General features: G+C 42.4%; 2 protein-coding genes across 2 annotated transcripts; both read right to left on the minus strand.

Moving 5' to 3' along the window:
• Positions 1-8,763: 8,763 nt before the first annotated feature.
• Positions 8,764-10,408, minus strand: GPR135 (G protein-coupled receptor 135; the record flags this gene model as incomplete). Its single annotated transcript, XM_083354237.1, has 1 exon — positions 8,764-10,408. The coding sequence occupies exon 1, from the start codon at positions 10,081-10,083 to the stop codon at positions 8,764-8,766; it is 1,320 nt and encodes a 439-aa protein (XP_083210363.1). The 5' UTR covers positions 10,084-10,408.
• Positions 10,409-11,730: 1,322 nt separating this feature from the next.
• Positions 11,731-20,102, minus strand: L3HYPDH (trans-L-3-hydroxyproline dehydratase). The gene is made up of 5 exons (XM_083348682.1): positions 19,506-20,102; positions 16,968-17,137; positions 16,127-16,249; positions 12,942-13,079; positions 11,731-12,462 (listed from the first exon to the last, which is right to left on the minus strand). The coding sequence occupies exons 1-5, from the start codon at positions 20,026-20,028 to the stop codon at positions 12,337-12,339; spliced, it is 1,080 nt and encodes a 359-aa protein (XP_083204808.1). The 5' UTR covers positions 20,029-20,102; the 3' UTR covers positions 11,731-12,336.
• Between the last annotated feature and the right edge of the window lie 1,221 nt (positions 20,103-21,323).

The raw sequence follows: 21,323 nt of genomic DNA on the forward strand, positions 1-21,323 counted from the left end.
AAATCATTCATCATTCTGAACCGTACTATGTTATTTAGAGTCTATCAGTATCACTGAATGGCGAGTTAAGTGTAAGGTCTGGAATTGTTTCCCCTGATCTCAGATCCCCATAAATACTTATTTTATCAACTGTATTTGTTCACCCTAATCTTATGACTCTGTGTAAGTTTCTTATTTTCTTATAGCTAAGTATGGGTTCCTTTTCCACAAATGCCCTATAAGAATTTAGAATCTCTAAGATCCTTTTATGTATGCAGAGAAGAAACAGTGCACATTCTTTAAAATCCAGCATCACACTAAACAAAGCCTAACTGCCTAAATTGTCTTTTGAGGCACATAATTCCCACATATTACCACCAGTTTTCCTAATTTCTTTATTCTCTTTTCTTCTTTATCTAGCTATCTGACTGTCTGTTTATCTATCTATCTCTATCTATCATCATCTTTTATCTGTCTATAGATTCTATAAACTTTAGATAATGGCAGAGGCAACTATATGAAAGATCCAACCATCTGTTGCTTTCACTGGGCAACTAATAATATGATTGGTAACATCTATTGTAATAATTGTTTAGAAAAATCACTACCCACTAAAGAGAAAAAGTTCCCTTCCATCCATTGTTTGCAATTTTTAAATCAGGGTTTCCTAATTGCTGTTCTTGAGACACATTGGGACTAAAATATGTAAATTTTCCTAGAAGTCCCAAATATTGTAGTCCATATTGTATGAGAATTCTGGGGTTCCCATACATCTGCAAATGCTGGGTTAAGGAAAGCTGTTTTAAAAACAGACATAGGTCACTGCCTTTACTAGCTCATCAGTCTTGCTGAGGCTATATAAAATCCCAAGCAGCTTTTTTTCCCCCTGATTTACTGGAAATGTGTAAGCAAATCACATATTCTGCCACTGAGACATGCTCTTCTCTAAGGCACAAGAAACACCAATGTCCCATTGGCAAGTCCAGTTGATGCCTTCCAGATCCCTTGTTAAATTTTGGAAGACATTCTCTGCTGCCAAACGTCTCTCTGAACTGGAGATGAGAAGCAATTTCTTTTTCTTGAGGGAAGAGCAGGAGTCCCCAACCCCTGGTCCATGGATTGGCTCCAGGCCATGGCATGCCAGCAAGTGGTCTGCACAAACAAGCACTGCCCCATCCGCGAGATGCAGGCAGCACACAAAAGTACGCCCCTTCCGGTCCGCAGAAAAACCTCTCACCACATAACCGGTCCCTGGTGCCCCAAAGGTTGGGGACTCTCTGTAAACATAATCAACATAACTTGGAGGAGGTGCCTTGCCTCTCCCATGAGCACAATTCCTCTCTGTAGTTTTTTTTTTCAGATTTCCACATGAGTATTGGATTGGATGCTCCTGGTAGTCCCTTCCAGCTCTATAACTTTTCCAATATGAGTCTATGATTTTATGAACCACCCCCAAAACAGGTGCCAAAACATTTAGGAGTTAAATGGATTCTTTGAAGCAACAATATTTCATAAGCTCATGATAAAGTCTGAAAAAAGGGTTGTTTACTGGTTAACAGAGGAATGCTGTGCTTATTATACTCACACAATGTCTCCAAGAACTTCTTTCAAATCCTTTTTGAACCATGCACATTCCCAGTGGGTGCCAAGTGGAAAGGATTGTAAATGCTGTGCAATTATAATTGTTTCTAGCAGTTATAAAAAAACAACTCAAAGTTGTCTTTGAGTAATCAGTCAAGGAAAGCTGCAGATGTTGTTGGATCCTCTACAAATACAAATACAATGTAGATACTGTAATAATATTTATTTTTATTTATTAAATTTTTATACCGCCCTTCTCCCGAAGGACTCAGGGCGGTGTACAGGGCAATAAATATTAAAAAACAAAATATAAAAGTTAAAAAACAATTAAATATCATGCCCAATATATACAATAATTAAAACCATATTTAAACCCCAACCCCAACCCCATCAAACCAGGCCAGATTGCTCAAATAAGTAAGTTTTTAGATCCCGCCGGAAGGAGCGAAGGTCGGGGGCCATCCGAAGCTCAACCGGCAAGCGGTTCCACAGGTCTGGCGCGCCCACAGAGAACGCTCTCCCCCTGGGGGCCACCAGTCGACATTCTTTGATCGGAGGCACCCTGAGGAGGCCCTCTCTGTGGGAGCGCACTGGACGGAGGGAAGTTGATGCCGGCCGCAGGTGTTGCCGTAGGTAATCCGGACCCATGCCAATGCAGCTCGCGGAGCAGAGGTGTAACATGGGAGTATCGGGAGACTCCCAACACAACTTGCGCAGCTGCATTCTGCACCAGTTGGAGCCTCCGAGTGGTCTTCAAGGGCAGCCCCATGTAGAGAGCATTACAGTAGTCCAAACGAGAGGTCACGAGCGCATGAGTGATTGTACGCAAGGCATCCCGGTCCAGATAGGGCTGCAACTGGCGCACCAGGCGAACCTGGGCAAAGGCCCCCCCTAGTCACAGCTCCAATATGATCATCTAAAGAGAGCTGTGAGTCTAGGAGGACCCCCAAGTTGCGCGCCCTATCTACGGGGGGCAATAGCTCACCCCCATGGCAAGAGATGGAATAATTTGAATTTCCCGGGATGCCGGCATGAACAGCCACTCAGTCTTGTCAGGGTTGAGCCGAAGCCGGTTCCTCCCCATCCAGACCCGGACCACCTCCAGGCAACGGGACATCACATCGAGGGCATCACTGGGGTGGTTTGGGGTCGAAATAAAAAGCTGAGTATAATATGTTCAGCCATGTTTGTAGCACGGAATTTCTAATGCTAGTTTGACCGCGGAAGATGTGTAGTGCAAACAATTCATCCCTTTTTCATGTGCAGTGCGCACGAAACCAATGACTCTATCCTGCTGCCCTGATTAAGGGCAAAGGGAGCCAGGAGAGGAATTGTCAGAGCGAAGCCTGGTACATCTCATCTTAAGAGTGAAGAAAAGGCTGATATGGCCTCGGAAGCCCTCCGACCTGGGAATGGATCTTCTTTCTGGCTTGCTTACAGAACAGCTGCCAACTCTCTGTTTGTAAATTTAACCTTAAGAGGCTTTGCTTAATGTATCCCTAGGGTTTTTCATAGGAGTTCCTGAGGTTTTTCTTTCAGCCCATGCTAAGGAGAAAGGTGTACATAAACAATGAGCTGGTTTCCTTCATAACTTCCTTTACTTTCTCAGGAGAATCCTCTAGGTTGGCTGAAGTAAGACTTGGAAGATTGTGTGTCCCAATGGAGAGAGGACAATTATCGGAAGCAAAGTTGTGCAGGCTTGGTTTTATGCCATTTCTATACAAAAGCAGCACTGCCATCTACTGGAGAAGGCAACACTCTCTCAGCCCTGTTGATCTTTTTGAAATATAGGGAATCCTCAATTTCCTGGTCAGGAAATCACAAAAGGCGATCACATGACCCTGGGACATCGCAACTGTCATAAATATGAACCAGTCGTCACACCTCCAAATATAAATCACATCACCATGTGGGGATGCTACAATGGCCCTAAGTGTGAAAATGGTCCAAGTCACTTTTTTTTCAGTGCAGTTGTAACTTCGAATGCTCACTAAATGAACTGTTGTAAGTAGAGGACGACCTGTAGTTCATTTGGGTCTTTTAATAATTATTTTTAGTAATAACAACATCAGTGGAGGTGATGCAAATGTCTTTGCCCTCTTGGTGTTTACAACCCAGCATTCGATGAGGTAACAGAAGAGCAAATAACAAGTGATTGTGCGACAGTGAAATGCTGTTTCCCTAATCTTATGCTGCAGTAGGCAGCAATTCAACATGCATGTCTCCCTGTAAATAGATGCTCTAGCATTCCCTGGAACATTTTCCCAGAACAGCAGTGAAGACTTGGCTCTTCATCCAGGCCTTTGGAGAGGAAAGGAGAGACACATACACCCTTCCTTTATATCATCTGGCCTGTCACACTTGCCATCTTTTATTGATTTTTATTGTAATTTCTTTGATTGTTGTCAGCTACCCAGAGCTACTGAGAGTTGGATGGCATACACATTTAATAAATTGCTACATTATTATCATCTGTTCACAACAATCTGAAGTCACACTGCCAGTTTTTTAGCTGGTGATTGGCCTTCATACCCATCAAGTTCTTCCCAAAAACCTAGGATATCATAATGTATTGGGTATTATGTTTTGCCACAATCAGCGAAATGTTCAGATTGGATTTGGCATTTTTATCCATGCATTGAGTCCTTCCCAGGGACTTGGGATAGGCAGATGTGGATGTTTGATAGTATTCTATCACATGTAATGAATCTCTAAAGTACATGATGATTAAAATTCTGCTTCTTATCGGTTGCTGTCCTTGACACACTCTCAAGCCAATATTTGCTGTGACTGCCCCTTGAATAATGGAAGGGCCATCTTTTCTTTCCTTCCTAATTCTTTTCATTCAGGGAATTTACACCAACTCTAAAACCACATTTATACAAAAGGGAAGCACTTGAGCAAAAAATGATCAAGCTTATAGTCTCAATCACCATGCAGCGTGTATCGCAAGCAATTGCTCCAACCATTCTATCCTACAAATCCCTTCAGATATGTTGGATTCTGGAAGTTAAAATCTAGCCCATCTGTGGATTATTCTTGTGCAGAAAATGTACTTCCCGTTCCTGGTGTAGGAAGGGAAAAGCAAAACCCTCATTTGTGAATATGAAAGGTTGTAGCAGGAAAATGTGAAGAGATTCAAGCGATTTGTTGAGCAAGATCAACTCATCACAGCTTTTCTCTCATTCCTCATCCACCACCAGGTAAAAGAAGAATCTCTGATACTAGCTAGCCATGAAACATTTGGAGATAGCACTGTTTATGCATCTAGGTCACAGGTCAGCAACCCACAGAAGCAGGAAGCAGCAGAAAGCAGGGCAGGAGAGCCAGTCCAATAAGAATGTGTGTTAGCTTGTCCGAGAACAGGGTGAAGCCAGCTTGCCAGGTGAGAAGATCAGAGAGAGGGAGAGAGGGGGGGAGGGAGGGAGGGAGGGGGAGAGAGAGAGAGAGAGAGAGAGAGAGAGAGAGAGAGAGAGAGAGAGAGAGAGAGAGAGAGAGAGAGAGAGAGAGAGAGAGAGAGAACTCATGCACAGCAGCCTCTATTTCTTGGGAAACAGGTCCAAGTGGCTCTTTGAGTGTTTAAGGTTGCCGACCCCTGATCTAGGTGATCCCAGTTTAAATCCTGGGCATCTCCCTTTAATCCTGGGAAGAATGCTTCTATTCAGAGTAAACCAGAATTAGTATTTCATAATTCAGGAAGGATTGCTGGGCTGTCAGTCACTCTTAGTTTGCTGAAAAATTGTGGGGCAGGCAAAAATAGCTATACCTAAGTTTGCCTGTTTGTTTCTAAGATCGCTATTGCTACTTCATTCTAGACTGGTTTTGGGTGATGGGCAGTCAATGACTGTTTTCTCCAGGGAAAGTTGATTAAGCAGGTTAAGATGTTTCCCCATTTTGTACTCCTGATTTCCACAATACTCTTTTGACTACGATTACAGAAAACAAGACTGATGCTCTGATTTGGTATCAAATAGTAAATTTGAACTCTTATAATTTCAAGTGTAAGCAATACTGAGTTAAGTGCTCTGATCTGGATATGCAGTCTATGCTCTAAGTACCAAAAAAGGCAGAATACCTTGGATTATTATGGATCAGAAGCAGAATGCCTATTTCTAGTTTTGCCCTAGAAGAGCTCTGGCCAAACCAATATGAATTACATTGTGATCTGAAGAAACTTCATTTTGGAATAGATTAGTCTTTTTTAGTATCAATGCATCCTCTGTATTTCTGGAAAAGAGTTCTTTATAATGTGAAATATTTGACTAAATAATTATTTGGGATGGTTTTTTTTATTAAATTACAACTTTGCAGTATTTAGCAGTACTTTGATTTTCTAAGGATTTTCTCTTAGATTCAGGCCTGATTTTTCAGAATAAAAATTATCTGTTCATCCCTAAATCATTTCCCCTTTCCTTTCCTTTCTCTAAAGTTATAAAAGTACTTCAAAAACAATGGCTATAGCAGTTATTATTACTGAGAAAAAGTCTTTCTAAATAAAAAGCGACACTATCTGCAGAATGGACTGGGAATTTTACTGTGGTGCATTTTGAAAGTGCTATGGTTTTACTTAAGAATTTTTATCTTTGCCAACAAAACTTGCATAACAATTATATGATTTTTTTCCCCTCACACATACAAAATAATGTCATACTCACAAAACCTGAAGAAACACATTTAAGCTTATCCATGTAGGGCCTCTTTTGAGAACAGTTATATTCACTGTATGTGACTCAAAGACTGCAAGCTAACATTGGCAATAAAATTTTCCCACATCTAACATTGGCAATAAAATTTTCCCACATCATCCAGATATTATATTTAAAACTGTAGCACCAAGTTGTAAACTGCCATTGTGTGCATATGTCATCAAACTGAATAAAAAATGTTTAAAAAATCATTTTTCCCTATATATTTAATTCAATTTAATGAAGGTGGGTTTAATTTTAAATTTTCTTTGTTAAAGAACAAACCAGCACTGTGGTAATTGGCATAAGAGGAGTTTGGTGTGCCGAAGGGGTATATGTGAATAGCTTGTCTTTCATTTTACAATTATCCGTCTAGGGCAGACATGTCAAACTCACAACGTCACGTGACGTTGCGCGACGTATCGGAGCTTTTTCCCCATTGCCGGCAATGGGGTGGGTGTGGTTTTGTTGTGACGTGTCCAGCCCGCGGGCCGGCAGTTTGACACCCCTGGTCTAGGGTTTGCAGCCTACCTTACTTCTAATGTAACCAAAATGAACTCCATCCAGTCTTTCAGATCAAGAACTTCAGGCAGCCATGAAAATTACAGAAGTAATAGAAAGATACATAACAGAAAATACCAAACTAAGCTGTTTTTCTTAAATGAAGTTCAAATACATTGAGGAAAAATCCAAAATAGAGCTCTCAAGCAATAAGGTAGAGAAAGATTTCAGTGTTTTATTAATTTAATCTTATTTCAGTGGTTTTCTTTTTCCAAACAATTTAGTAAAACTGATTTCCCGACAAACTACCCAAAGAAAGAGGAGACCCTTAACTCAGTGGGGGGAAAAACAGAGTTGCAAAGTTGTGTGCACACAACTGATCAAGTACAGCCCATTTATAGATTTATTTGTGTGTCAGGTCCTGTAGCAATCAATTCCTGCCTCCAGTGTTGCACAGATAAAATCTTTTCCATGCTTTTGGCAAGGCACCTTTTTAAACAGCTGTCCAATTTATCTCAATGGAAGAAGCAGATTGGTGAATCATTTGCTGAACTGAGGATCCCTCTGCAAAAAAAAACCCCAGGTCAAACCAACATCATTCCCCAACTCTGCTCAAAAATGTACGTATGTGCCACCCTATATAATTATAGTTTGTCTGCCCGGCAGTAAATCTGAAAAAGTCAGAAACAGGAATTTGCTTTTTTATCGAGTTCTTAAAAATCACAGCATTACAGGTCTGGATTTACTTTTAGAGATTAGTCCAATATTCATTAACTCCCTCATTCATTCATTCATTTATCTGACTTAGATGACGCCAGACTCCAACACACACTGACTTGTTATCAGCAGTACAAGAGTTCAAGGAAAGCACTCTGAACATGGCATCGTCCACATAAGCAATTTATTTATTTATTTTATTTTAATCCCATTTATATCCGCCCTTCTCCGAAGACTCAGGGCGGCTTACAATTTAAAGCACAAATCAATGTGCTTAGCAATAGCCTTCATTCTATGTATATGCCTGCTTATTAGGGCTTTCGCCCCCCCCCCAAGCGGCATTATTACAAAGTCAGCTTATTGCCCCCAACAATCTGGATCCTCACTGATTTCAGGCCCCACTGATTTCAATGGGAATTAATACACATATGGCTTTTGAGGAAACATGCACAGAATTCTGCTGCAAATGCCTCCTATTGAAATCACTGGAACCTTAATTGGTGTTAAAAATTTTGGTGGATAGTCATATTTATTTTTAATTGTACAAAATATTTTCTGAAAGTACACTAGCAATAAATTATCGCAATAAATTGTCAAAAAAGCACACTATAAACGAGTAAAATTTAGAAGAGCATTTTTTCTGTACTTAAGCTGTGATATTTCATTACTGCGAATGCTACTTCATCAACAGACCAGCTTACTCAACAGGGCTTGTGACAGCAGGCCTAATGATGAGTAATATTTTCTTTCACATATCCAGTCTAGTAGTATGATCCTGAAATGCTCATCTTTCCTCAAGCGATTCACCTCTTTTTTGTTATTATTATCTATTATCTATTATCTCTAATTTCTCTAGAATTCTTGATTTATCCTTTAGCTCAGTGCTAGTTAACCGGTCCCTCAGTTTATGTTTGCCCAGCATATTAAGCCATGATTTTCTCAATCCAATTTTCTAATTCACACAACACACTAGGTTAACATGTGCTTGGCTAGTGTGCAAGTCAGTATGTCATGGATACAGCTATAGCATTGTTAAATCATCACCTAATAAATGTTCAAATCTAACCTTATAGCTTTTAACTCTTGCTCTCAAGGAGGCCTTATATAGCAAAAATGAAACTGCCGTAAACCACTAAAAAGCAGATATGAGATTCATAAGTCTAGGAGTTAATTTGATCCCTTTGCTTCACATGCCCATTTTCCAAGTTCTATTATTCTCCCTATCAGGTAATATATATCTGATTAACGTTGCCATGTATCTTCCCAACAAACTAATTCCAATTCATGTAGCCATTTTGATTCAAAGGCAAGTATCAACATTGCCTGATTTGTGTGGCAAGCCCACGTCAGATGCTGAACCCGGTTGCGCATCACGGCAGAAAAGAACAGCTGGGTTCTTAAAAGCCCACATAGCCACTTCTCTACCAGTGCCTGGACTGGAGCAGGTCAGAGTATTCTTTACATTGCCGCCATTGCCATGCCCATAGCTGGCATAGCGTTCTGCCCGGCTCTTGCTCTCCAGCCGATGACCCTGAACAGCCGCCAAATAGGCAGCTACAGGTTTTTGAGTCCGATAGCCTCCTTCCCGGTTGCGCCCAAGAAGAAGAGAAATGTTAGGGTTGCGGGTGGCATAGATGAGAGGGTTAATGGCACCGTTGGCCCAGGCCATCCAGCTTACCACAGTGTCTACGGTGGGGGAAAAGGAGAAGCGTCCCGTTGCAGCAGCCAAGCCTAATATACAATAAGGGCCCCAGCAGCAGATGATGGAGATAATCATGATTAGAACAGTGGTGGCCGTGCGCATCTCACCATAGAAACGCAGGAGGTGCCCATAAGTGGTGAGTGGGCGCACCCTGCTCTCGCTCAGCCGCACTGCCCGGCAGATGTTGTAGTGGCAGAAGCACATGAGGGCAAAGGGCAACAGGTAGCAAAGGACAATTAGGGTTGCACTATAAGGGGGCCCCAAATGGGAAGAGCCCCAAGGCAGCACATACATACAATGGTAGGGGGTAGGGGGGCCTGGACCGACAGGCTGCTCCTCCTCTTCCTCCTCCTCCTGGGCCAGCAGGTACCAAGGCCCTGAGAAGCCCAGGGCGGCCAACCACACAGCAGCCAGGAGCTGCGAGGCTCTTCGGCGGCCCATTTTACGCAGTGGCTGGCGGACAATGGCACAGTAGCGGTCAAAGGAGAGCAGGGCCATGGTCAGGGTGGCAGCGATGCCCAAGCCAGCGTGGAGGGTGGCGCTGGCCAAGCAGAGGCGGCGCCCGAAGAGCCAGGCCCCGTGTGGGCGCCCGCTGAGGAGGCTGACGAAGGCCAAGGGCAGGCACAGAAGGGCATCCAGGAGCTCAGCCAGCGACAGCGACAGCACGAAGGCGTTGGTAACTGTCCGGAGCTGCCGGTGCCGAGCGATGATCACCACCACGGCGCCGTTGCCCAGCGTGGAAAGCGCGAAGATGGCGAGCAGCAGCAGGCCCTGCGAGGCCAGCGCCGCCACCGTCCAGCCCCACCGCGCCGCCTCCTCGAGGTCCGCGGGGGCCGAGGGCGCCGTGCCCTGCCCGCTCCCCGCGCTTACGTTGCCGGGGGCGGCAGAAGCGTTGCTCAGCGCGGCCACCTCCTCCATGGGCAGCTGGCGCACGAAGGCGCATTCCCAGCCCGAGCGAGGCGAGCCCCTTCCGGAAAGCGCCGAGGGGACGGTGAGAAGCAGCGGCCACCGCAGGGTTTCGGCCCGGCTTCCACGACTAGGGAGCCCCGGCCTCGCTGGGCCCTGGAAGGCTGGGTTCTCGCTGCATTTTCTGGACGGAGAAGTCGGCTGTCCGGGGAAGGGGCGGCTCCGAAAACGGCGGCGCAACAGCTGGGGGAAAAAGCGCCCCGCTTCCTCGCCGACCACGCTTCGACCCTGCGCGCCTCTCGCGGCAACCTGAACTATACAGGGATGCTTTGGGATCGCCGCCGGCTCTCTCCACCCGGGTTACGCGCGCTCCTTCCCGGGCAGGCTGCTTCTGCGGAGAGGCGGAGGAGGATGGGGTGGAACCGGCGAACGAGAGCCTTGGGGATGCTTAGCTTTCGCTGGTGCCTTCGCCGAGCGGCTGGTTCCCTCGTTCAGCCAGCCCGGACTCGGCGGAAGAGATACGGAAACCACGCGTGTGGTGCGCTGAATTGCGGAGCAGGAGACGTTCAAGGCCGCTGACGTTTCTGCAGACGGTTGCCCGGGGAAACCATGTTATCCCTATCCGACGGTTGCTCAGGGGAGAAAGCGATGCCGCAGCTCCCTCCCCCGCCCCCTAGCTCAGGGGTCGGCAACCTCGGCTCTTTTATGACTCGTGGACTTCAACTCCCAGAATTCCTGAGCCAGCTATGCTGGCTCAGGAATTCTGGGAGTTGAAGTCCACGAGTCATAAAAGAGCCGAGGTTGCCGACCCCTGCCCTAGCTGCATCTTTTCCACTTCATCCCGAGGTCTGACTGGCGACCTGACAGGGCTGCAAGTGGCCCCTTTTAACTGTTTTACCATCCACCAGTCAAAAACTCAGGGACACCATCTCCGCTGGCCCCAACGGTTAGCAAAATTATGGCAATTACTTTTTCCCACATTATTACCCTCAGTTCAGTTTCTCAGAACATGGAAAAAGAATCTGTTGGAACAGAAGTACCAACCCACTCTTGTTGGAGTGACAGAACAAATGCACAGAAGACAGGATTTCAGTAGCTGCAGCTTTTCTTAACTTTGCAAAATCTGAAACTACTGGTCTATACATTAAGTTTCTCAGTGACTATTTAAAAAAAATTATTTTAAAAAAACCAGAGTAGTAATATAACAATCGCATCTAAAATTCTTCGTTGGGTTTCCTCATCCACCACACTGTAGCACTGGAGTGGCCCTAGCATCCTTGCCTGGTCTGATACGCCTTGGTTCAGGAAGAGAACTTCCCAGCAACTCAGCCAAGATGGCCAGCACTGAGAGATATTGGAAACGGATGTTCGGCCACATCTGGGATAATTCAGCTTACCTACTTCCATTGCAATACATGGCTGGGCTTGGCAGACTTTTAAGGTACAAATGGGTGGGTTAATAGCAGTATGTACTTAAAATATAACAAAAATTACCTTTTCATTTGCACTTTATTTAATAAATCCATGTGTTAGCCATCGATCTTTACAGTATACTTAATTTTAAGAAGGTGATTGTTTTGCGTATCCAACATGGATAGCTGTACAGCTATGTACGGTAAGAAAAGGTCAAAATCAGATAAAACAACTTGTTTCATAAACAAGGGGGAAAACAAACAGTTTAATTCTGCATGGTTACTCAGCACTGAATCACAGTGAACTTAATGAGCTATATTCCCAGTAAAGGCCTTTAAGACTGTTTCATTTTTTAACAAATGTTAACCACCTACAATTGATATCCATAATGTAATTCTAAGAATAGGTATCCTTCCCCCCACATACACACAAAAAGTCTAGCAAAACATTCCCACATTTCAACTGTCAGTGAAAAAGTAGTTATCCTCAGAAATCCTCGATCAACTTCTTTGTAAGCTGTTTTTAAATATCTAATGCAATTCTAATTTATTACTTACAGCATTTTGCTATCATGTTTATTAATTATCATTATAAATTATTCTAATTTATTATTGCATTTGTCCCCTACAAGGTTTTTTAGATGTCAAGAAAAAATATTTATGACATACCATTTTGCCATCATGTTCCGGCTGACCAACCAAAGATTTTGTAGTAGATATGAAAAAGCTCAACTTTGGCTACACTGTGTTCTTATAATTATTTATATTAATTATCAATAAAAAATGAAGGCCAATACATTAATCAAAATTAAACAAAAATGCATCTTTTTCATTGGAGTCATTAAAAAAGCAATTACTTGAGAAAAAAACCATATTTCAGTGGATCATTTTCTTCAAAAGTGAATGTTGATGTTCCGGTATAAAAAGATTCTCCTGAGACTTCTACTATAACAGCATTGTGATCACCACATTTTGTTTCCTGGATTGGAAAAACAAGTGTTTCAGATTAAAAAAATAAACCTGCTCATTAGATCAGTAATACAATCTATAAGCTTTCGCAAATAACAAACATGTGAGGAGACATACAGTATATACCCAGAATGAAAAATTAAGTGATAATTAAAAACATAATTCTCAACACTGGACAATTCCCAACGTTATGCAACCAGAACAGCCATCAATATTTTTTTAACTTCCCTATTGTTTCATATTCTCTGAATGTTAAAAATTGTATTGGGCTGCACTGGGGAAAAATCCAAGTTGGGAATCTTGCACTGGTCCTTCAAAATCATTGCTCTTAATACTAGATAACTACTTCCTCCTCCTGAGGTAGATTTTGAGTCCACTTTAATGCTACCCACGGAAAAGCAACTCTTTCAGTCAACTAATACCATATTTTCTAAAAAATAACATACACAAACTCTTCCCCATTCCTCAAAAGAAAAGTTTGGTATTTACCTTTATTGCTTTTCCAGTGAACAAGGAACCAGTTGAACTGCTTCTGAAGGTCCTGGTCTGGGTCAGCTGAATTAATCCTTTATGATATTGTAAGGCAATGCGAGCAGTCACACCAGATCCTGTAGGACTTCGATCAACCTATTTTAGAAATATATGACCTGCTGTATTTTTGTTCATTGTTCCATTATATAAATCAACAATTATATTCATATCTATGCTTATTCACTTTCATCTTCACACTTTCCTTTGGAATTCACCATTCCAATTAGATATGATGGCAATAATTATGTTTTGGGGCTAAAATATTCTAGAATAAGGCTGACTGGGCAAGAATACACTGGCGGGCAACTTCCTGTAAATAAACAGAGCAAACCCCACTCCCTCTAGTACTGAAGTTGTTACCTAGGTTGTTAATGAAATGTCTGCACAATAACAATCAAGCTCAGAGAACACCAAGGACTCTGCCCTAAAATAATATTGACCAGCTTATTATTCAGTACTAATATGAAGAGGTTTTGTGCCCAGAAAAGTAGAATTCCGTCTTTATAAAGTATGTGCAGAAGGAAGACATCAGTGACACGCTAGATATTGCACATCAACCCCGACCATCATGCTGGGTGGGTTTTAGAAGTTGTAATTCAATATTTAAAGCTAGTGTATCATGCTCAAGGCCCTTAGCCCTACAGATAATCCTGTCCAGCCTGTGCCTCATTCAACACCAGCAGGAAAACCAGCTAGTAGTCCCAAAGTTGCTTTTTCATTAGGCATCTGGACTTTCTTTTTTCTCATTGAAGACGTTTCGCTTCTCATCCAAGACGTTTCTTCAGCTATGACTGGATGGTGGGGAATGGAAGGATTCCAGTCAGAGCTGAAGCTTAATTTAATTTAATTTATTAATATTTCTATACCGCCTTTCTCCCGAAGGACTCAGGGCGGTGTACAGGGCAAGAATAAAACACAGAGATTTACAAAAAATAAAAGATAATTAAATACATGCCTGATAAAAATACAATTAATACATGGTAAAAACCCCAATAAAAATAGTAAAAAGACCCCACTAATCCCCCCTCAGGCCAGGCCGGCTTGCTCGAACAAGTATGTTTTCAGGTCGCGGCGAAAGGAGCGAAGATCGGGCGCCGTCCGGAGCTCAACCGGTAACTGGTTCCATAGCTCCGGGGCGCCCACAGAGAAGGATCTCCCCCTGGGGGCCACCAGTCGACATTCTCTGACCGGTGGCACCCTGAGGAGACCCTCTCTGTGGGAACACACAGGGCGGAGGGAAGTAGACGCCGGCAGCAGGTGTTCCCTAAGGTACTCCGGCCCCATGCCATGTAGGGCTTTAAACACCATTACTAGCACCTTGAATCTCACCCGGAAGACAACTGGCAACCAATGCAGCTCACGGAGCAGAGGTGTGACATGGGAGTATCGGGAGACTCTCGCGGCTGCATTCTGTACCAGTTGGAGCCTCCGGGTGGTCCTCAAGGGAAGCCCCATGTAGAGAGCGTTACAGTAGTCTAGACGAGAGGTCACGAGCGCGTGAGTGACTGTGCATAAATCATCCCGGCTTAGATAGGGCCGCAACTGGCGCACCAGGCGAACCTGGGCGAAAGCCCCCCTAGTCACAGCCACCATGTGCTCTTCCAAGGTGAGCCGTGAATCTAGGAGGACTCCCAAGTTGCGAGCCCTATCTACGGGGCTGAGAAGCAAAACGTCTTCAAAGAGAAAAAAAGGAAGTCCAGTTGCCTTGTGAAAAAGCACCTTCGGGGACAATCATGACCTGGATAACTGAGAAACTCCACAGACATCTAGAAGTAAGGCAGCCACTGGTTGGTCCTAAACAGGCACTACCGTTCTTACACATAAGCTAAACAGGCTACACCACCTGCTCTGTCTCAAGGGACCACTCCAATTCACATGAAGGCAGTTGGGTTCACTGCAGGATCAAGGAGAAGCAGGCCTCCCCATTTATCTGCTGCCCGTTGCCCTTCTGCAACTTTTTCCAAGCTTATTCTGCTGTTCAGTGCTGAGGCTCCACACAACATTCCCTCCATTAGTTTTTGAATTTATCAGGTGGGAGTTGCACTTGGTTGGGGATCCCTGGCCTTTCCTTTAAAAGCTACTTGAAATTGATTAAATTTTCAGGAATTATAGTTTCTTACAAAGGATTTTTTTTTCTTAGAATTTTCCCACTAGTCTACTTTTTTTCGGATCAACCAAATATTGATCCATTGTTTGCGAAAAAAGCTTGACCAACTGGCTTGGAGTAGAACTCAGTCTCCTGGTGTCTTACCTGGTGCCTTAACCAATACACCAAACAGGCTTTGGCAATACTTGACTAATTAAAACCAAATTTTGCCTTTATTCTTTACAACATTGCCAATACCTGTTTTATTTCTTGGCAGAAATAAACTCAGGCATAGAATTCTTGGAAGATAAATTCTTATGATTAGGTTCAACTACACTGCTATTCAATATATTTTATTGATTTTTTTGATTACATGAAAAACATCACCAGGAACTGGCTGAAGTGAAATGGTGAAAAGGTAGCTCTTATTCACAGTACTGTTTTATAAAAGCTAGGGCAATACACCTTTTTTAAAATGCATTTTTATACTAGACAGTTTTGTGTTTGGTACTCATTCTAGAATCCTGAAGGATCACAACTCTTCTCAGCAGTATGTCCAATCTCACTTCCCATTTCATGGTAATTATCAGAGCCTTTTTTCAATAAGCATCATCCATGATAACAGGCATCTATGATGTCTTTCTTGTTATAACTTCTGGATTGTTTTCTTGAAGCCATGTGTTAGATTTTAAGCTAAAATTTATTTATTTATTTATTTATTTTATTTTTATTACATTTATATCCCGCCCTTCTCCGAAGACTCAGGGCGGCTTACAAGCTTAGCAGTGAATGAAACTACTGAGACATTTATTCTCTTATAACAGCTAGGACAAATAGAATTTTTAATGGTTAAAGCAGACATTAAGATCTGGCTTCCCTTTCATATTACAGATACTACATATTCTCCCACTCTAGGAAAAGTCATGGTGGGTACTTATAGTTTTCCCCCTGCTATTTCAGGACTCCGATGGACAAAGATTCAGTTGAGGCCTATTCAACTAAGGGCTATGGTTTAAAGATAACAGCTCAGGATATTACTTCATGCATGCTTTATTACCTGTGCATCTGCAAATACACATATATTACTCGTAGGTTCATCACTAAATTCATCTTTTCCATCTGTCAGTATAGTTCCATAAATGAAAGCCATCTCTTCAATAAGAGGGTGGTGAACTTTGAACTAGAAGAAACAAAATATTTTAGAGACTTTTATTAAAATATAACCAACGAAAGGATCTAACTGCTTCATTACAGTATCAATGTCCCTACTCTGACACAGATTTGAGTATTTCACTGCAATTTCTTAAATGAAAAACTAGTTGGAAATATTGTGAACCAGGTTTTACATTTGTATTAAAAAAGAAATCAGATATCAGAAGATTAATATAACAACCATCTAGTCAGAAGACTGGAAAAGGAATTATAACTGAATATACCATAGTTTCAGCTTTTGTTGGAACACTTTTAAGTTTTGATCTATTACTCTATATAAGAAGAGCTCTGAAAGATTAAATCCAAAGCCATCAAGTCAAGCACTGCTCATGGGTGACTGATCGATTAAATTTTTTGAAGAACTGTAGCTGATACGCCAATAGCAATCTTCTTCCAACATTCCCCACGAGTTAGTAGTTAAATAAGGTTATGATTCAGGCATCTAATAACTAATTCCCCAATTGTTCCTATTTTCAACACTGCATTTATTCAGAATGGCTAGAGTACAGAAATCTGTTTTTAAAGCAAAGTTATTTGATATATTATTATTCTGGAAAAATTATTTCTGACTGCTGACAGTATTTTGAAAAGGTTAATTAGATTTTCCTTTCATTTCAAATAACTCACTGATCTGCAAAATGATGCATTTAGCTAGTAAATACAATACAAAGCCATGTTAAATGTACCTGAGCCTTTACAGCTTCAGTTACTGCAGTTGCTGCATCTATAAGATCCCTAATTTTTGAGGAACATACATCAAGGCCTAATTGTTCAGCACTGAGAAATGCATAGAAAGCACCCCCATAGCCAACATCAAGGAGGACTTTTCCATAGTCAGGAACATCAATGGTTATATCTGATGATCAGGTAAAAACAAAAAGGAAGGGAGACAAGAGATAAAAGCTATATAAATATCATCAGTGTATTAGTTTTATATTTATTTTGTTCAATAATTTATTCTTAAGGCAACTCCCTCAAAAGAATGTTAAAATCTGGAATCCAGATTCCTCATCTACCCTAACAATTAATGCCTGAAGATTCCCCAAATATAGTGATACTTCCTTCCTGTGTTGTTATTTTTTTCCTGGTTTCAATCTTATTAGTGCCATTATTCAATCTTATTTATAGAGAAAATTACATTGGTGGCAGGATACCATATGCTACTTCTAATTTGTTATTGAGATACAAGATGTTTCATCTTCAAAAGAACCTCAAAATCAGAAAGTAAGTAAAAATTACTGTAGTGATCTATGGGAACTACAATCAAATGACATAACTATAATCACAATGACACAACATACGTGGGGTAACTGCGAGTGATTTGATTAATACAGGGATCTACATGAATTTAAAAATAAAACGTACAGGCTCACTAAGGTAATCATGAGAAGCAGTGTAGTACAGAGAAGCATTCCTTCCATGAATCAAAGTTAAAGCCTAAGGAATAGCAGAAAAGAGGTTAATTACAACAGATTTACATTATCAATCACCCAAAGCATGCAGGTCACAAAACAAGTTTTCAATTTTCCAACTGAGCTATACCATTTTATATCAGATAAAATTCATATCTGTGACCAAATAATTATTGGATTAGTTAAGGATACCAACATTTAAAATATTCTATTATTATATTATTCTACTCTCAATGTTTACCTCTTATGATTCTTTAGGGAAAAAAGACCCATAAGACCTATGTATAAAAACAAGGATGTCAAATGGCGGCCTGCGGGCCAGATACATCATGCGCAGACCATGCGCACCTCAGCTCTGCAAAGGCAAATGTCGAGTACGTCATGTAATGCAATCAAGTTTGACACCCGTGTGTAAGAATAACTTATAGAGGTATTTATACCTGTGTTTCTTAAACCATTTTCCCTCAGGACTTTTTCTACCTTTTATAAATAATGGAGGACCCCAAAAGGCTCCTGTTAGCATAGGTTACATTTATTGATATTTATCTTTAAAAAAAATAAAACGGATACATCTGATTCTATCATTTCTCTTGAAAGTTTGATGGGATATTTGATATTGTATTATTTTTTTAACAAATGGCAAACAATTTTAACTGCGGATCCCTGAGAGGATTTGGGGAGACCCTCTGAGATCCTAGGACCAAGAAACTGAATTTGACAAATTAGCTCAGTTCTAGTGATGACAATATATACAGCTAGTAAATTGGGAAAGATGACTAACATTTGGAACAATCAAGTTCTTTCTCTGGCTATTTTATATGCTTCAGATTTTAAACATCACCTTTTCATTTGAGCTTAATATCTGCTTTCTTCATAAAAAGGAAAAAACAGTAGATTTCTGTTGGCTGACTTGATCAGTATAGCAAACCCCAACTTAAACCCTGGTCATTTCCCAGATAAAATATTGTTAACATATTCTAGATGGGCCTGCCTTTGAAAAGCATCCAGAATCTGCAGCAAGTACAAAATGTGATGGTGCAGGAAGCTATGTGCACTCCAAGATCAGTATACATTACACCTCAGCTTCGTAAACTGCATTAGTTGCCAGTTTGCTTCTGGTTGCGAGGTCTTAGTTATTACCTATAAAGCTACATCTACCTGTCCCTTCAGATCTGGCAGAAGGGGCCACGTTTTCCATTCAATGGGACCCAGAAGAGCTTTTCCTGTTCTCCTGCCTTCTGGAACTCATGAGGTCACACTGGAAGCCCCTGAAGACATGGCTGTGTCATCACACCTGGGGATCCCAGGGACATGGGCAGCCTGCAAGATGGTTGCATTGTATTGTCTATAAACTGTTAAGCGGACACATTCCTACACTTTTATATTTTAATTTATACAAGCTATTTTAACTTTGCTATTTTAACTTGTGAGCTGCCTAGGCTCACATGAGATGGGCAGCTATATAATCTTAAATACACCACACCCTTAAAATGTCATTTAAGGATAAAAAGTTAAATTAACATTGTTCAGGCAACTTCCACACCTGTGGATTCCAACTCCCGACAACACCCTGCCTAGAATGCTGGGAGCTGAAGTCCATCTACTTCTGGAAGTTGCCCTACGGCAGGGGTAGGCAACCTCGGCTCTTTTATGACTCATGGACTTCAACTCCCAGAATTCCTGAGTCAGCATAGCTGACTCAGGAATTCTGGGAGTTGAAGTCCATGAGTCATAAAAGAGCCGAGGTTGCCTACCCCTGCCCTACAGGCTTAAGTCCAAGAGCTGGTCAGAGTAGCACCATTGCATCCCTACCGGTAGCCGCGGCGAAGGCAGGCACGCTGTGGAAACGAACGCGGCTTCCACTGCGCTGCCCGTCCCAGGATGCAAAAGCCTTGACGGGCCCGCAGGGGCAGTGAATGGTGACGGCGGTCTCGCCGGGGGAAGGCGAGGGCTGGCAGAGGCCGTAGTCGAGGGCAAAGCGGCCCAGGCAAAGGACGGCGTGGCCGCACATGGAGCTCGCGCCCTCGTTGTGCACGAAGAGGGCTCCAAGGGCGGCTTCGGGCAGCTCGCTGGCCACCACCACGGCGCCGTACATGTCGCGGTGTCCGCGGGGTTCGTGCATCAGCAGCCGCCTCACACCGTCCAGCTCCGGGGAGTCCAGCAGGCGACGCCGCCGACTCAGGAGAGGCAGCTCAGGCCCGGGTTCCAGCAGTCCCAGCCCGCCGGGCACCACCACGCGGAGCGGCTCCCCTCCCGCGTGCATCTCCACCGTACGGATGGCCTGGCTGCCTGGCTCGCGCGGAGGCAGCCAATCACCGCGATCGCCCGCCGACATTTTGAACGGCTTTTCTTTACAAAGCAACGACGACCGATCGTCCCTTTTAGACAGCGCCACGCCCCCCCCCGAGGCCCGCCCACCGACGCGTCACGAATGGGCGTCATCGGAATGAGAAAGGCGAACCCTTTGCGCGGTTTTGTAGCTGGGGAATTTGGGGAGTTTAACTCCAGGCGTCTTAAAAGTTGTCGATGTTTAGAAGCGCTATCAAAAACTGAACACGAACGGGCTAGTGATCCAAGATTATAAATATCCCTTTCCAACACGAAAAACTACTGCAATCCTTTTTGCTCGATCCCAGCCTTGGTCAAACCGTAGTTCTTTATATAGTTATAATTCGAATATTAGCTATTTAATTAAAAATATGTCCACATTTTCTTTAAAACTGCATTGGTTTTCATCATCCAGGTTTATGGATATTGGACCAAAGCAGGATAATGGAGAAGTAAGCCCATATCTTAAGGCAGATGTGCAGTTGCGGCTTTCCTGTTGCCAGTATTGTCACACTGCTTCCTGGTGCAGGAGCAGATAACATTCTTCTCTTTGAACTTTCAACCCATTGCAAATGCGCCTTGGAATCCCCAAAAGGTTGTTCCAGCCAGTCCTTTCCTGCTTGGCTGCTGTTCTCTACTGGTTGAGAGTTGATATTTTGCTTTTGTAATGTAGTTTGTAGTTGATCTAACAAGTTAATGAACTATTGTCAACTATAATAATAATAATAAACCTTTATTGTCAAAGTACAACATGTGTACATTGAGATTAGCTGAGCCTCCCCCCCCCCTCTCTCCCCCCAACACACAGTGACAATCACCTCCTAGTGCCCCTATGGGCACTCATTTGGCTGGGTAAAGTATGCTTCCTTCAAATCAAATCAAATCAAATCAACCTTTATTGTCAGAGTACAACATGTGTACAATGAGATTGGATGAGCCTCCCTTCGTGCTTCCCAGTGTTATTTCTTAATCCTGTGGATAAAATTATATTGTCATATTATGTTGAAATTGATTTAGATAGTTCCTAGTAATTTTGTTTTATACGATTATTTTGTGTCAAGCCAATATGGGGAATTAACTTCCTGTTTAACAACCATAAAGATATTATGTAATTCTGATATAAGTCACCCTGCATATGCATGCTAAAAAAGTTATAATTGGCCTAAAAACCATTTTTGACAAAGCATAAACCATAAAAAGCCAGTGTATCTAAGTGTCCCAAAAGTGCAGCACACTTTCAGAATATTCGTGTATATTTAAAAAACTTTCTAATTCTTTACATGTTTAATAACAAAGGCCCTT

Source organism: Vipera ursinii (genome assembly GCF_947247035.1).
Source record: "Vipera ursinii genome assembly, chromosome: 1".
Classification (NCBI taxonomy): domain Eukaryota; kingdom Metazoa; phylum Chordata; class Lepidosauria; order Squamata; family Viperidae; genus Vipera; species Vipera ursinii.

What these genes read in the sequence shown, in the direction of transcription:
- L3HYPDH (XM_083348682.1), bottom strand. Translation starts at nt 20,028, where the DNA reads ATGTCGGCGGGCGATCGCGGTGATTGGCTGCCTCCGCGCGAGCCAGGC. An exon ending in CTGAAGCTGTAAAGGCTCAG is followed by an intron (nt 16,250 to 16,967) that starts GTACATTTAACA and finishes TGTTTCTTCTAG; the next exon opens with TTCAAAGTTCACCACCCTCT. An exon ending in TCACTGGAAAAGCAATAAAG is followed by an intron (nt 12,463 to 12,941) that starts GTAAATACCAAA and finishes TTTCCAATCCAG; the next exon opens with GAAACAAAATGTGGTGATCA.